General features: G+C 36.1%; 1 protein-coding gene across 4 annotated transcripts in view; it reads right to left on the bottom strand.

The window, feature by feature from the left end:
- Positions 1 to 1,384: 1,384 nt before the first annotated feature.
- The window catches only part of LOC101787534 (probable E3 ubiquitin-protein ligase HERC1), a 19,788-nt gene continuing 8,912 nt past the window's right edge, over positions 1,385 to 12,260 (bottom strand). For 2 of the 4 annotated variants that reach the window (XR_010042778.1, XM_063235105.1), the window contains 4 exons: positions 11,907 to 12,002; positions 6,099 to 6,293; positions 4,601 to 4,915; positions 1,385 to 3,163 (listed from right to left, as the gene is read on the bottom strand). Coding sequence is in view for 2 of the 4 variants with exons in the window: in XM_063235105.1 (XP_063091175.1) it covers positions 4,793 to 4,915; positions 6,099 to 6,293; positions 11,907 to 12,002 (414 nt within the window). In the remaining 2 variants the exon portion in view is untranslated. Of the gene's footprint in view, positions 3,192 to 4,600; positions 4,916 to 6,098; positions 6,294 to 11,906; positions 12,003 to 12,260 lie in introns of all 4 variants that reach the window. The other 2 variants (XR_010042779.1, XM_063235106.1) reach the window with 2 other exon arrangements.

Raw genomic sequence — 12,260 nt, 5'->3', positions numbered from 1 at the left:
GCTGGTGGATCTCTGCCAGCCCACACTATTGTTTTTTTTTTTTTAATTTTATTTAAGGAGAAAAAAAAAAGCAGAGAAAGGGTACAAGTTATACAGATTTACAGAAAAAAATAAACAGTAGGAAATCACTAGTTAATGGATTACATATTGTCATCTTAGAAACAATTGTTCAAGTCACAAAATTAAAGCTTGTAAAGTGGACATTCCAACAGTGAGACTGCAAACAGTTCTGTTCAATGATCCTACAAAACTCAGTGATATCATTATCTATCTTATACACTTATATATACATGCAGTTATATCATTTAGAGCACTTTCTTTTCCTCTCTTTTGTACAATGACAATTACCCATTTTGGGTTTTGTTGCTCCCACAGTTCTTATTACTTTTTTGGAATGGAGTAGAACCAAATGTGACATAACAGAACAGAGTCAATCAAATCAAAAGGGTGGACATAATAGATAATGTAAAAGCATAATACAAGGTGATCAACAATGGTTACCATAATGCCTCCCACTATCTCTAATAGAATTGCCTATATCATCAGTTATAATAAAATTGAACAAAACAGTAAAGAACAAAACCGACAAAACCAAAACATTGGAGACATTATAGGTCTTCAAAAGTAGATAATAGTCAACAAGAATGGGCGTTATAATGAATCTCACTATCTTCACAGCTGTTGCTTAAACTTTCGAACCTGGTACTATCAAGCAAAACAGAATAGGGGGACATCAGTCAAAAACAAGATGGTGAGAGTAATACAGGGCTTTAAATCAAGATAATGGAAAGTCAAAGTGGGTTACTATAATATATCCTGTTTTTATTTATTTTTCCCTTAATTAAAAGGATAAAAATAAAAAAGTAAATAATGAAGTGGAGATTGAGATAAAAGAGGGCATAACAGCAAAACAGCGCAGATCAAAACATAACCATTTAAGCAGAACAGTGTTTCACCACAAGATAATCCTGACATAAAAGTAGTTACCATATTGTCTCTTTCCTTGAAATCTTTGAGTATAACTTCGTATACTGTAGCATCAAATATATCAAAACAATGTAAAATCATTTAAGAGAATGACAGCATTACAGGGTATTTAGAATCAACCAACAGAAAACGAACAATGGTTTCTGTATAATCTCTTTGTCTTTAAAAGTTTTTGCTTATACTATCATACATAATAAAATCCAATAAGATACAACCTGTTTAGACCAATGGAGACAGAAGAACAAAAGCTTGATGAGACTTCAAAACAAGATGATACTAAATCAGTATTACCTATTAAGACATCACTTTCTCCAAAATAGCTGTTCCTATCATCCAATCTTCTCTGCTTCATTTCTGTTGAGCTCTTTTTCTGTCATTAGTTGTCAGTTTGTCTTCATTTTGTTTTCTGCTCCATTCATTGTGGCCTCTCTGCCACTATTTCTAGATTCTTTGTATTTTTCTTTTTTAGAATATCCTGTAGTATTCTCTGTAGAGTTGAATTGGTGGTTGCATATTCCCCTAGTTCCTCTTTATCCTGGAAGCACCTTGTTTTTCCATCAATTTCCAGAGATAGTTGTGCAGGATATATCAATCTTGGCTGGAGATTATTATCTTTCAAAGCTTGAATTATTTCCCCCCACGCTCTTCGTGATTTGATGGTTTGTGCAGAGAAATCTGCTGTAATTCTGATGGGTGTTCCCTTGTAAGTGGTCTGTTTCTTGTCTCTGACAGCTTTTAATATTCTGTTCTTATACTGAATTTCTGGAATTTTAATTATTATATGCCTGGGTGTTGCTCTGTTTGGGTTGCAGATGGCTGGGGTCCTGTATGCTTCATACAACTGAGTATCTTTACCTTTTGCTAAATTAGGAAAATTCTCCTGGATTATTTCTGTGAGTAGCTTTTGTAGTTCAGTTGTGTCCCTACTTCTTCTTTTATGTTCTTAATTCTTAAGTTATGAATCCTCTTATCATCTTCTAGTCTTTGTATTATTGCTGTTTGTTTCTTTGTTACTTTTAAGAAGTTTTTCATTTCATTCTCCCATATTACAAATCTGCCCTCCAGTTCAAACAGTCTGTCCTTAGTTTCTTTCAAGCTGTTATGCCAGTTTTCGATAGAGTTTTTAGTTTCCTGGTAATCCCTTTGAACCTGCTTCATGTATTCTATGCTTTCTCTATTTTCTCCATCAAACAATTCTCCCCTCTTTTTCTGATCTTCCATTCCACCATCTGTTTTTTTTTTTGGGGGGGGGGTGGTGCTTAGCATTTCTCTAACTATTCTGCTTATTTCTAGCTTCAGGTCATTAATAACTTCATTCCTGAACTGATCTATGAGGCTCTCTAGATGGCGCTTTATGTCTATTGGTGTGGTGTCCGCTATTGCCTGTTTCTCAGGATTGGGGGCTGAAGGGCCTTTCTTGTTGCTCCCTCTTCCCATATTCTTTGTTCCTTATATATGCAAGCGTATATAGGAGGCCCAGCTTCCTTTCCTGTCAGCCACAGTCTAATTGAATTGCGCCCGGCTAGGTGTTCCCGCCCACCGCAGCACACCAAGAAGTTGCAGACCAGGCAGCATATATGGGGCCCGCCCCTCCAGGTCACCCTCAGGCTCTGGGATCTGGGTTGTGCTAGCCCACTGGGTCTCAGCCAGCAGCGTCACGTGGGCTAGTCACTTCTCACCAATCCCGCTTGAGAGGGGGATACGTGGCTGAAGTCGCCGCAGTGCCCTGCTCCCGCAAGTCTGCCCAGTCCCAGAATGTCCTATGTTGGAGTCTCCCAAACCGTGGGAAGAGTATCAGTTTCTCTCACTCACCTCACCGCAAGTCAATGCACAGCTCCCCGCCCGTCCTGTTTTCAACTCCGTTCGCCGATTCCCGTTCTCAGAGCTTCCGCGCATCTCTCTCCCTGCTAAGCCGATGTAGATGCAGCCGCTGCGCGGCGGGAAACCCAAATCGAGGCTTCCAATGCTACGGGCTCCAGCTTCCACACTGAGGCTTTTCTGTTCCTGTTATAGCACCAGGATTGCACTCAGCCCAGTTCGTTCTTGGGTCAGCAGGGCATATCTCCACCTGCTCACGACTCCTTACTCCGCACCATTCCTGAATTCCAAGCTGGTTCTTTCAGAGAGCCTCCATAGCTGCTGCTATCTGTCCGCCATGTTCTCCCGGAAGTCCACACTATTGTTTTTAATTGGAAATATTTACACTATAAAAATGAGGCATTCAAAGGAATATAACTAATGAAATTAAGGAAGTATTAGACCAAGAAAATACAATTTCAAATAATTTATCTGAAGCTCCATAGAACCTAACATTCAACAAGTCATTAAGTATCCTCTGATGCTTTCAGAGTGCAATATTCCTAGGCCCTTTGCCTTGAGGTTGCTATAGAAGTTAAAATAATGCAAATTATGAGAGAGTAAAATTCATTTGCTAGCCAACCAGATCAGAAAATCTCTTATGAAGGAAAAGTGTGCCACTAGTAATACTGGTATAAAGTTAACATTTAGACTTTCCAAAGTTGTGGAGGTTTTCCCCCTCTGTACTGAGCACTGAATCCAGGGATTTTCCACTGACCTATATCCTTAAGGCCCCACACCCAACATTTTTTCCCCCTTGAAGCAGGGTAGCCCCAGCTGCCCAGGCTGAGATCAAACTTGTGATCTTCCTTCCTTAGTCTCTCAGAGTCCTGGAATTACAGATACGTGCCACCACATCTGGCTAGATTTCACAAAGATTTTTATGTAACCAAGCATTTATAGAAAAAATGCAAAACACTTATAGAAAGAATGCATATATGTTCACCTGCTTTCTTTATATACGATTTAGGTTCAGTTTCTTGTGGTATCAATTATTTCTGTGAGACTCTAGGCAATTACTTAACCATTCTAAATACTTCTTCATCCAGGTCTATTAAAATGCAACCTTTCCCAAGAAAATCCTGATCCCTCATATAATGCTTAGTCTAAGTTATTTTCTATTGCACTATTCAATTTTTTCTTTATAACTGATTGGGGGGGGGTACTGTTGGATCAAACTCACAACCTCGCACTTGCCATGCAGGTGCTTGTGCCACTGAGCTAAATCCCCAGACCTGAAATTATCCTGAAGACTAAAGCTGTCTGAGAACACAGCATTTTTCTAATGCCTAAAAACACTGCACTACACTTGGAAACAAATAAATAGTAGTTGAATGAATGATTCCCAGTTTCCTAATCAGTAAAATGGGGGAAAAATACCTCACATGAAAATTAATTCTTATAATAATACACAAACTAAGACTGAGCCAAGAGCAATGATGTGCACTTAAGAGTTGAAATGCACAGGAGGCTAAAGCAAGAGGAGCACTTGAACTCCAGAGTTCAAGGCCAGCAGGCAATAGCACAAGACCTCATCTCAAAGAAAGAGAAGAAAAACTTTAAAAGCATTCATAAAGAATTAAAATTGAATACTGTATATGAAAGTGTTCTGTAAACTATAAAGCAGATACAGAAAATTTTAAGTCAAAGGGTAAGGGATGAGGGGCAACTTCAGAAATACATCAAAATCTAAAAGATACTATCAATTACAATACCACTGTTATCTAATAATTTAATCTAAAAACAACGCACGTACCTTTCCCTGAAGAGGCCCCTGAATAAGCTTGGGGTGTTTCTGGGTTGAACTATTTCCATGTCCTAGTTTCCCATAGTCACCATCTCCCCAGCTGAAGACTTCTCCTTCTGTCATAAAAGCTAAAGTGTGACCATCAGAGCCTTTAGAAGACGAAACCTTTTTAATGGACCTGTGAGGCTCAAAGGTTAACTTTTATAAAGTAGACTGATTATATTGGAGATCTCCAAGGCCCAGTCTCCCATAGCGGCCTTTACCGCAAGCTCTGACCGAACCATCTGTAGAAATAACGAAAGTGCAATACTGTCCAGCTTCAATCTACAAATGAACACAATGACAATATAAAATGCTTCTGTGGGTATCAAGGTATAATATTTAAAATAAGTGTTAGCAAAGAAGTTCAACAGTTAGGGTTAGGCTTAGCGGAATATGGCATGAATATACATAAAAAATGAATAAGTAGAGAAATACTAACAGTATTTTCATGTTAACTTCATCTTTGAGCTCAAATTCACATTTATATTATCCTTCCAATTTATCCTTCATGTCTCCACAAAGCCTCATGTACTCATAGGTGGAGCGTTTCTATGGTGGCTACATTAGGGTGTATGGTGCTGGAATTAAAAATGTAATGCTGGGATGAAGGGCACCCCACCAAGTGTGAGTGGCATCCCCCAAAGGCAGGAGCCTGGAGGGAATATAATGAGACAGAAAGAAGCTGCCTCGACCTCTGCAGCTGCCTCTTCCCCGCTCCGCTGCTTTGTTGCCTTCTGCTTCCTACAGACTGTTTCTCCTCTATGCTGTCCCTCTGCAGTGCCACCCTGCATTGAAGCCAGCCAACTACAGAGTGAAAGGTCTACAAATGGAGCTGAACTAAACCTCTTCTTTTTTAATTTGGGGTGTCAGGTATTTTACTCAAAAAAACAAGTAACTAAAACATCTACCAACTCATGATTAAATGAAACAACAAAGTAAAATGTTTTAGTCTCATTTTATAGTTCGAGAAGGAAAAGAAATAAAATTTTCTTATAAATTCCTTAGGGAAACTATGGAAGAACCATACAGAACATACTCTAAACTCATTCAGAAAAAAAATACATTTCAATTAAAATAATAAAATAGAAGTTCTTGCTTGAGCTACAAATGTTAAAAAAAAAAGTAATCATAATAAGAAAATGAAATGCCTATCTAGAAAAAGGAAAATTAAGGTCTTTAGCCTTTCTTTAGTCTTATTTGCCAAGTGTGTTGAATATAATGGTAAAGTCTATTCAATTCAAAAGTCTTTCTAAGAATCCAAATCTCAATTTAGTTTCTGAACCTTGGAAACAGTGTGAAGTGTTTGGGAGATCAAAAAGGCATTTTTCTACTAAAATGAAAAACTGATGCAGTATGGCATTAACACAACATAAACAAGAAACAATCAAGAATTTTCATTCATTTAAAAGATACTCTTAACAGAAAACAAGTGTAAAGCCATTTGTAAAGTATGCAGGGAACTTACCATCTGGACATCAGAGAAACTGGGAGCTAGTTTGGATTGCAGTATTTTTTCCTGTGTGCCTTCTACCAACAGATGACTGCTGTTACTTCCCCAAACATAAACCTCACAGGTTTCAGAGACAATGGGAGCATCTCCAGTCTGAATGCTATCTGGGCTAGCACATGTTCTTGAGTAATCAGAAGCCATTCTACAAACCTATAAAGTTTAAAGTAGGAAAAAACAAAACATTTTTAGTTTAGGCATTTTATGCATATTTTCTAAAATTACTGTTACCTTTCTTCCACTTTCAACTGCTCAACCTAAGAATAACACATCTAGTCTTACATATTTAGTATTAAATACAGATAACTAGAATATGTACTTGCACAGAATAAATCACTAAAAGATATTCATGTAAGAATACAAAATGGAAAAGGAATTTTATTACTGAATACAACAGCATTTTATTACTGAATACAACAGCATTATAAAAAAATTTTATTACTGAATACAACAGCATTATAAAAAAATAAAGTTTAAAAAACACAGAGAAAACCACCATTGATAATCTCATCACCCTAATATAGTAAATGTTATCTTTTTTATGTGTCATTCTGGAATTTTTTTATATACATACTAACACAGTCATTACTATGGTTATACAAATGTGACAAACATTACAAAAGCTCATGCAAAATTTACTGTCTGCATAATATTTACAACTGAAAAATATTCAGTACAAAAATCATAATTTATTTAACCATTTACCTTTAATAAGATTTAAATTGTTTCATTATTTTATAGGCCATTTTTAAGAATATAACTGTTACTATATTTTTTATAACTTCCTTAGTAGAGAATCTAAAAAGTGGTATATCAAAAAAGGACAATAGAGGCTGGGGATTTAGCTCAGTGGCATAAGCACCTGCCTTGCAAGCAGGCAGTCGTGGGTTCGATCCCCGGTACCGATAGAAAGGAAAAAGACCAAAAAAAAAAAAAAAAAAAAAAGGACAATAATCCTACAATCTTGTAATTCTTGAAACGTACTATAGCAAACTATTCCCCAAAATGTTTATAACATTGCTACCAGCAATGTTCCAAAGAAAGGCCATCCTCAAAACATGCGAGTCCAGAGCAATTGAACACATACACACTCACACACACAAACTCATATACAAAATAAAAGGCATGGCTTACTTACCGTTTGTGTTGAATACAATGGTAAAATCTTCTGCTAGTCACAATGTTTTGTTTTGTTCTGTTTTGCTTTTAATCTAAATTTCTCATCAAAAGCACAGGAACGGGTCTTTGGGAGAGTACCAATGTCACTACAGCACCCACACCATTGATGTGTATTGTGCTTTTGAAAGTGTTCTGTTTTTTTAGGCTTTGGGGGTTTTGTTTGCCAACTTCAGGGAAAAAAAGGGAGAGGCCACTAATCTCACATGTCCTTATTATCAGTAGGGCCACAATTTTGCCATCTATTTGTTTACCACATTATAGTAAGTAAACTTATTTATTAGTGGTTAATGGATTTTTTACTGACTTGTATGCACTCAATACAATAAAGACCTTCAGTGTGACCAGAGCTATTTTGAAGACGCTATTTGGTTCAGTTTTTTTTTTTAATTTTGTTTTTGCCTAACTGAGCAAGACAATATAAGAAGAATCTTTGAAATCAGACACTATATTAGTTTGCGTGCACATTAAGTGGGCAAAGATAGAATAATTTTAGTGAGAACCTTTAAATAGAATGCAAAACAACAAGTTGGACAAGCATTTTCCAGTGAACATGAAGACAGTTCTAAGAACACAATAAATAATATGTAAGTGAAAACACCTCATCCCCAAGAAAAGATAGGAAATTTTGCTGGTGACAAAAAGATGGTGGGGCCACGATGGTTAAAACTATTCATTGAAAGACAGATTACTGTAATACGGTTTATAAACAAGAAAAAACGCAGCCTTCTCATACTTCTGCTCTCCACAACACTGAGAAGAAACTACTCACAGAGCTTAAAATGTTTTTTAAAAATAATCATCTAGCTCCTGTGAACTCTTGAAAATTAACCAGCTTCAGGACTTGTTTCTAGAAGAGAGCCCCACACTGATGAGAAACTCCTGGAAGTGCAAGGAATGATGGAGAGAATGAAGGTAAAAGCAGGGAAGGAGAACAAGCTGGGAAGACACCATTGTTTCTCAAAATCGTGCAAAAATAACATGAGGGCAGGGGTCTATAGAGTTAGAAAAGATGTAATGAATCCTAACCTATTTTAAAAGTTTAGGAAAAGTAATTTCACATAATGACCAACACTAAAGTGCTGACTGAGGTCAAATCCTGTTGTTATTTAAAAAGCAAAGGAAAAGGAGCATAGTAACATCCAAAACACACCACAAGAAAAATGTCTACAAAACAAAACAATTAACTTATTTCAAAACAGGTTAAAGAGGGTTGAGGATTTAGCTCGGCAGCATAAGCACCTGCCTGGCAAGCTGGCAGGCACCAGGTCGTGAGTTGGATCCCAAGTACCAAAAAAAGAAACAGAACAACGGGTTAAAGGGGTTACGAAAATGAAATTTAACAGAAAAACACAAATTTGAATTGGCAATGCTAAAAAATGAAGTGACATATTTAATAAAGAAGTAGAAATAAAAAATATTTCCAAAACAAAGACTAAACTAGCAAAACTACAGAAGTAAATAATACAATAGACAATGTATTATAAGGAACAAAAGATGAAAAAGAAGGTATTTTTGGAAATTAAAAAACAAGATATTTAAAAGTTTAAGAATAAATGACACTGTTAGGCAAAGATCTAACCTACAAATAATTGGAAAGAAACATACAAAGAAACTAATACTAGAAAATATAATTTAAAGACATTTTTCTGAAATTAAAAATATTTGAAACTACATATTGACTTCTCATGACTCTAGGACCATATCCAGAACAAGTAATATCAAGATGGATTCTAGTAAAATTACTGATCTTTACAAGAAAAAAATGTTCTGCAAAAGACTTCTCAGCAAAACAAGCATGTGACTCACAGAAAAGAAAGATTATCTTTGGACTTGGTCTTAAGACAGCAACTCATCATGCTAAAAGAAATTGGGTTAACACAACATACAGAGAAAAAAAAATGTAAAGCCAGGAGTAGTGGCATAAGCCTATTTTCCCAGCACTCTTGAAAGGTGAGTCAAGAGGATCATAAATTTGATCACAGCCTGGGCAACTCAGCAAGACTCTGGGGACAAAAAAAAAAAAAAAAAAAAAGGCTGGGGATGTTACTCAGTGCAAAGGCCCTAGATTCTAACTCAGTGCAAAGGCTCTAGATTCAAACTCCAATGCAAAGGCCCTAGATTCAAACTCAGTGCAAAGGCTCTAGATTCAAACTCCAATGCAAAGGCCCTAGATTCAAAACTCCAGTACTTGGAGAGAAAGGGAAAAGGCTCTCCAGTACTTTTCCCTGGAGAAAGGGAAAAGACAGAATGACAGACATACAAAGGAGAGAAGGGGACAAAGGGTGAGAGAGAAAGAAAAAGGCACAGAGGGCAGGAAGGACAAAGGGAGAAAGTGGGGGAAGAAAGGCGAATCAGAGAATTTATTTCCCGAACTTTTTGTAGTAAACAGCATAGCAATTATCAATATACAAAAACTACGAGACTATCATTCCTCTGAGTTTTTTTAAAATCTACTACAAAATGGGCTTCAAACAACCAAAAAGATTACAGAGACCAGAAGTAAGCATTACATATATACTTACAGAACTAATACTAAATGAGGGCTTAAAAGTACATAATACAGAGTATGTAATGACTACATATTCTAAGTACAACTGCAATAAAGCAGAACATTACAAAGTTAATTTTCAGTAATCACCAAAAAGTAATATTTGTAATTATTATTATTTTAGGACAGCTGTGTGTATGTTTATGTGTGCATTTGTGTGCATAATGTGATTAAAACAAATCAGTAATTATAAGATACTCTAAATCTATCATCCCTATATCCTTTAAAATCAGCAATTTTAGTTAGAAGGAAAAAAGATGTAAATGTAATACAAAAAAGGCTAAATCAGAGGTATTTTGGCTTTAAATATACCACACAGGCATACATCCCACAACACACCACAATTTCCTAGCTCTGTTTATTAGAAAAGCCTAAAAAATTAAGATCAACTCACTAGCAGTAAGCATCTCTAGCACCCTCATCATGGTATTGAAATTAACAATTCTCAATAACAAAACCACAGCCTTTTTGAAGAAATATCAAGTTTATACCCAGGGCAAGAAATGTACATGGTGCACCAAGAATAATATGCTGTATCAAAAAGCAAAGAAGTTCTTGAAGAGTTAGCAGCCTTATGTCAAAAGAATTTAGAAAAATTTTGAAGATATTACCACCCTGACAAGACAAGACAACAGGCCTAAATAAAGCAACACTGACCACAAATAATTCAACACTCAAGTTTAAGTCTACAAGTTTAAAATATATTTTTTAATCAAGTTTTTAATCAAGCTTAAAAGGATGATAAAGGGTCAGTTCATTAAATTGAAAATAAAGGCTAAGGATTTAGCTCAGTGGCATAGCAACTGCCTGCTTAGTACAAGGTCCTGAATTCGATTCCCAGTATCAAATAATAATAATAATAATAGTAACAGTAATAATAAATTGAAAATACAAGTAAGTAGGGAGAGTCAAGCATCTTTTCTGCCTTTCCTGCATGAGCTATAGCAGAGTAATCAAACAGTTGATATGGAAAGCATCTCTTTATAAAAACATTCTTACTAATAAATGAAAAAAATAATAGAATTAAAACACCATAACAACTAACCACAAATCAATTAGATCTAGTTGTTAAGCACCACAAAGAGAGGTAATCAGATGAAACCAGATGAAAAAACACAATACCATGTATGTATCTTACCAAATAATCAAACCTGAGACTGACTGAGCCTCTGGATCCAGATGCCAACCTGCAGGCAACTCAAAAGACAAAGACACTGAACTGATTCAAGAGTAGTCAATCAGCAAAATACAGACTAGGAAAATCTACAGTCTAAGTGAGTTACTGCACATATACAGTGAAGGAAAAAAAGGATGTATCGATTCAGAGATTGAAAACTTTTCTATTTTTTAATGGGCAAGAATGAACTAGTATCTAGGGAGGCATACCTGAGCAACACAACTACAAAGAACCACAAGGAAGTTGTTAGTCTAAAAGCCATGTTAGTGATTATGTTCAGGGAAGGAGGAAAGAAGTTATGACAAGGACGTGAAAGGCTTCTGCCATGGCCAGGAAAATTCTATTTGTTTATTTGAGTACAGATTAAAAAGGTGTTTATTTAATAATCCCTTGAGTCATACATGTGTATGTCCTTCTGTATCTGCTTTAATAATAAAAAATTTTGCCAGGTGTGGTGGCACATGCCTGTAATCCCAACACTTGGGGAGGCTGAGACAGGAGGATCATTTCAAGTTGGAGACCAGCCTGGGTTACAAAATGAGCTCACAGCCAGCCTGAACTGCACAGCAACACCTTGTCTCAAAAAGACAAAATAATAATAAATAAGTTTCTCAATTAAATTTACCAGTACATGATTCAATATTCAAAAAACATACAATGAAAATATTTCTTTCCCACCCCTGGCCCAAACAACTTAGAATCCAACTCTCTAGAGGCAATCACTCATGCCACCTTCTTTTGGAGCCTTTCTTTTGGATTGTACTTTTAGTTCCTTCTCCAAATACATGTTTTTAATGGATAAGTACATGCTATAGTATTTAAAGATGAAGTAATACTTAATGCAAAATCCATGATTACATACCTCTTCAAAGAGACATAAAGCTGCCTCATAGAGTGAGCTCGGGCCATCAGATGTTCTGGTTGGTTCTCTCCACTGAATCCAATCAGCAGATGACCCCTGTAATTAAACATTGCAGGATACAGCATGAGAAGGAGAAGATAATATATTTAAAATCACTAAAATACTCCATGCAAACAATGTCTATTTTAAGAATTATTTACATGTTTGTTTATTGTTTGTTCATTTGTTGTTTGTGGTACTGGGGATTGTGTTTAAGGTCTTGGACACACTAGACAAGTGCTCTGCCACGGAACCCTGAGGACTGTTTATATGACTGTGCACAGTGGAACCAAATCCTAACATTTGATCTCAAAG

This window comes from Cavia porcellus, unplaced genomic scaffold, assembly GCF_034190915.1.
Source record: "Cavia porcellus strain 051 isolate PalLab524CR breed Dunkin Hartley unplaced genomic scaffold, mCavPor4.1 scaffold_24, whole genome shotgun sequence".
In the NCBI taxonomy this organism is placed as follows: Eukaryota; Metazoa; Chordata; class Mammalia; order Rodentia; family Caviidae; genus Cavia; species Cavia porcellus.
Note: the sequence above shows the minus strand (reverse complement) of the source record. Positions and strands in the feature narration are given on the sequence as shown.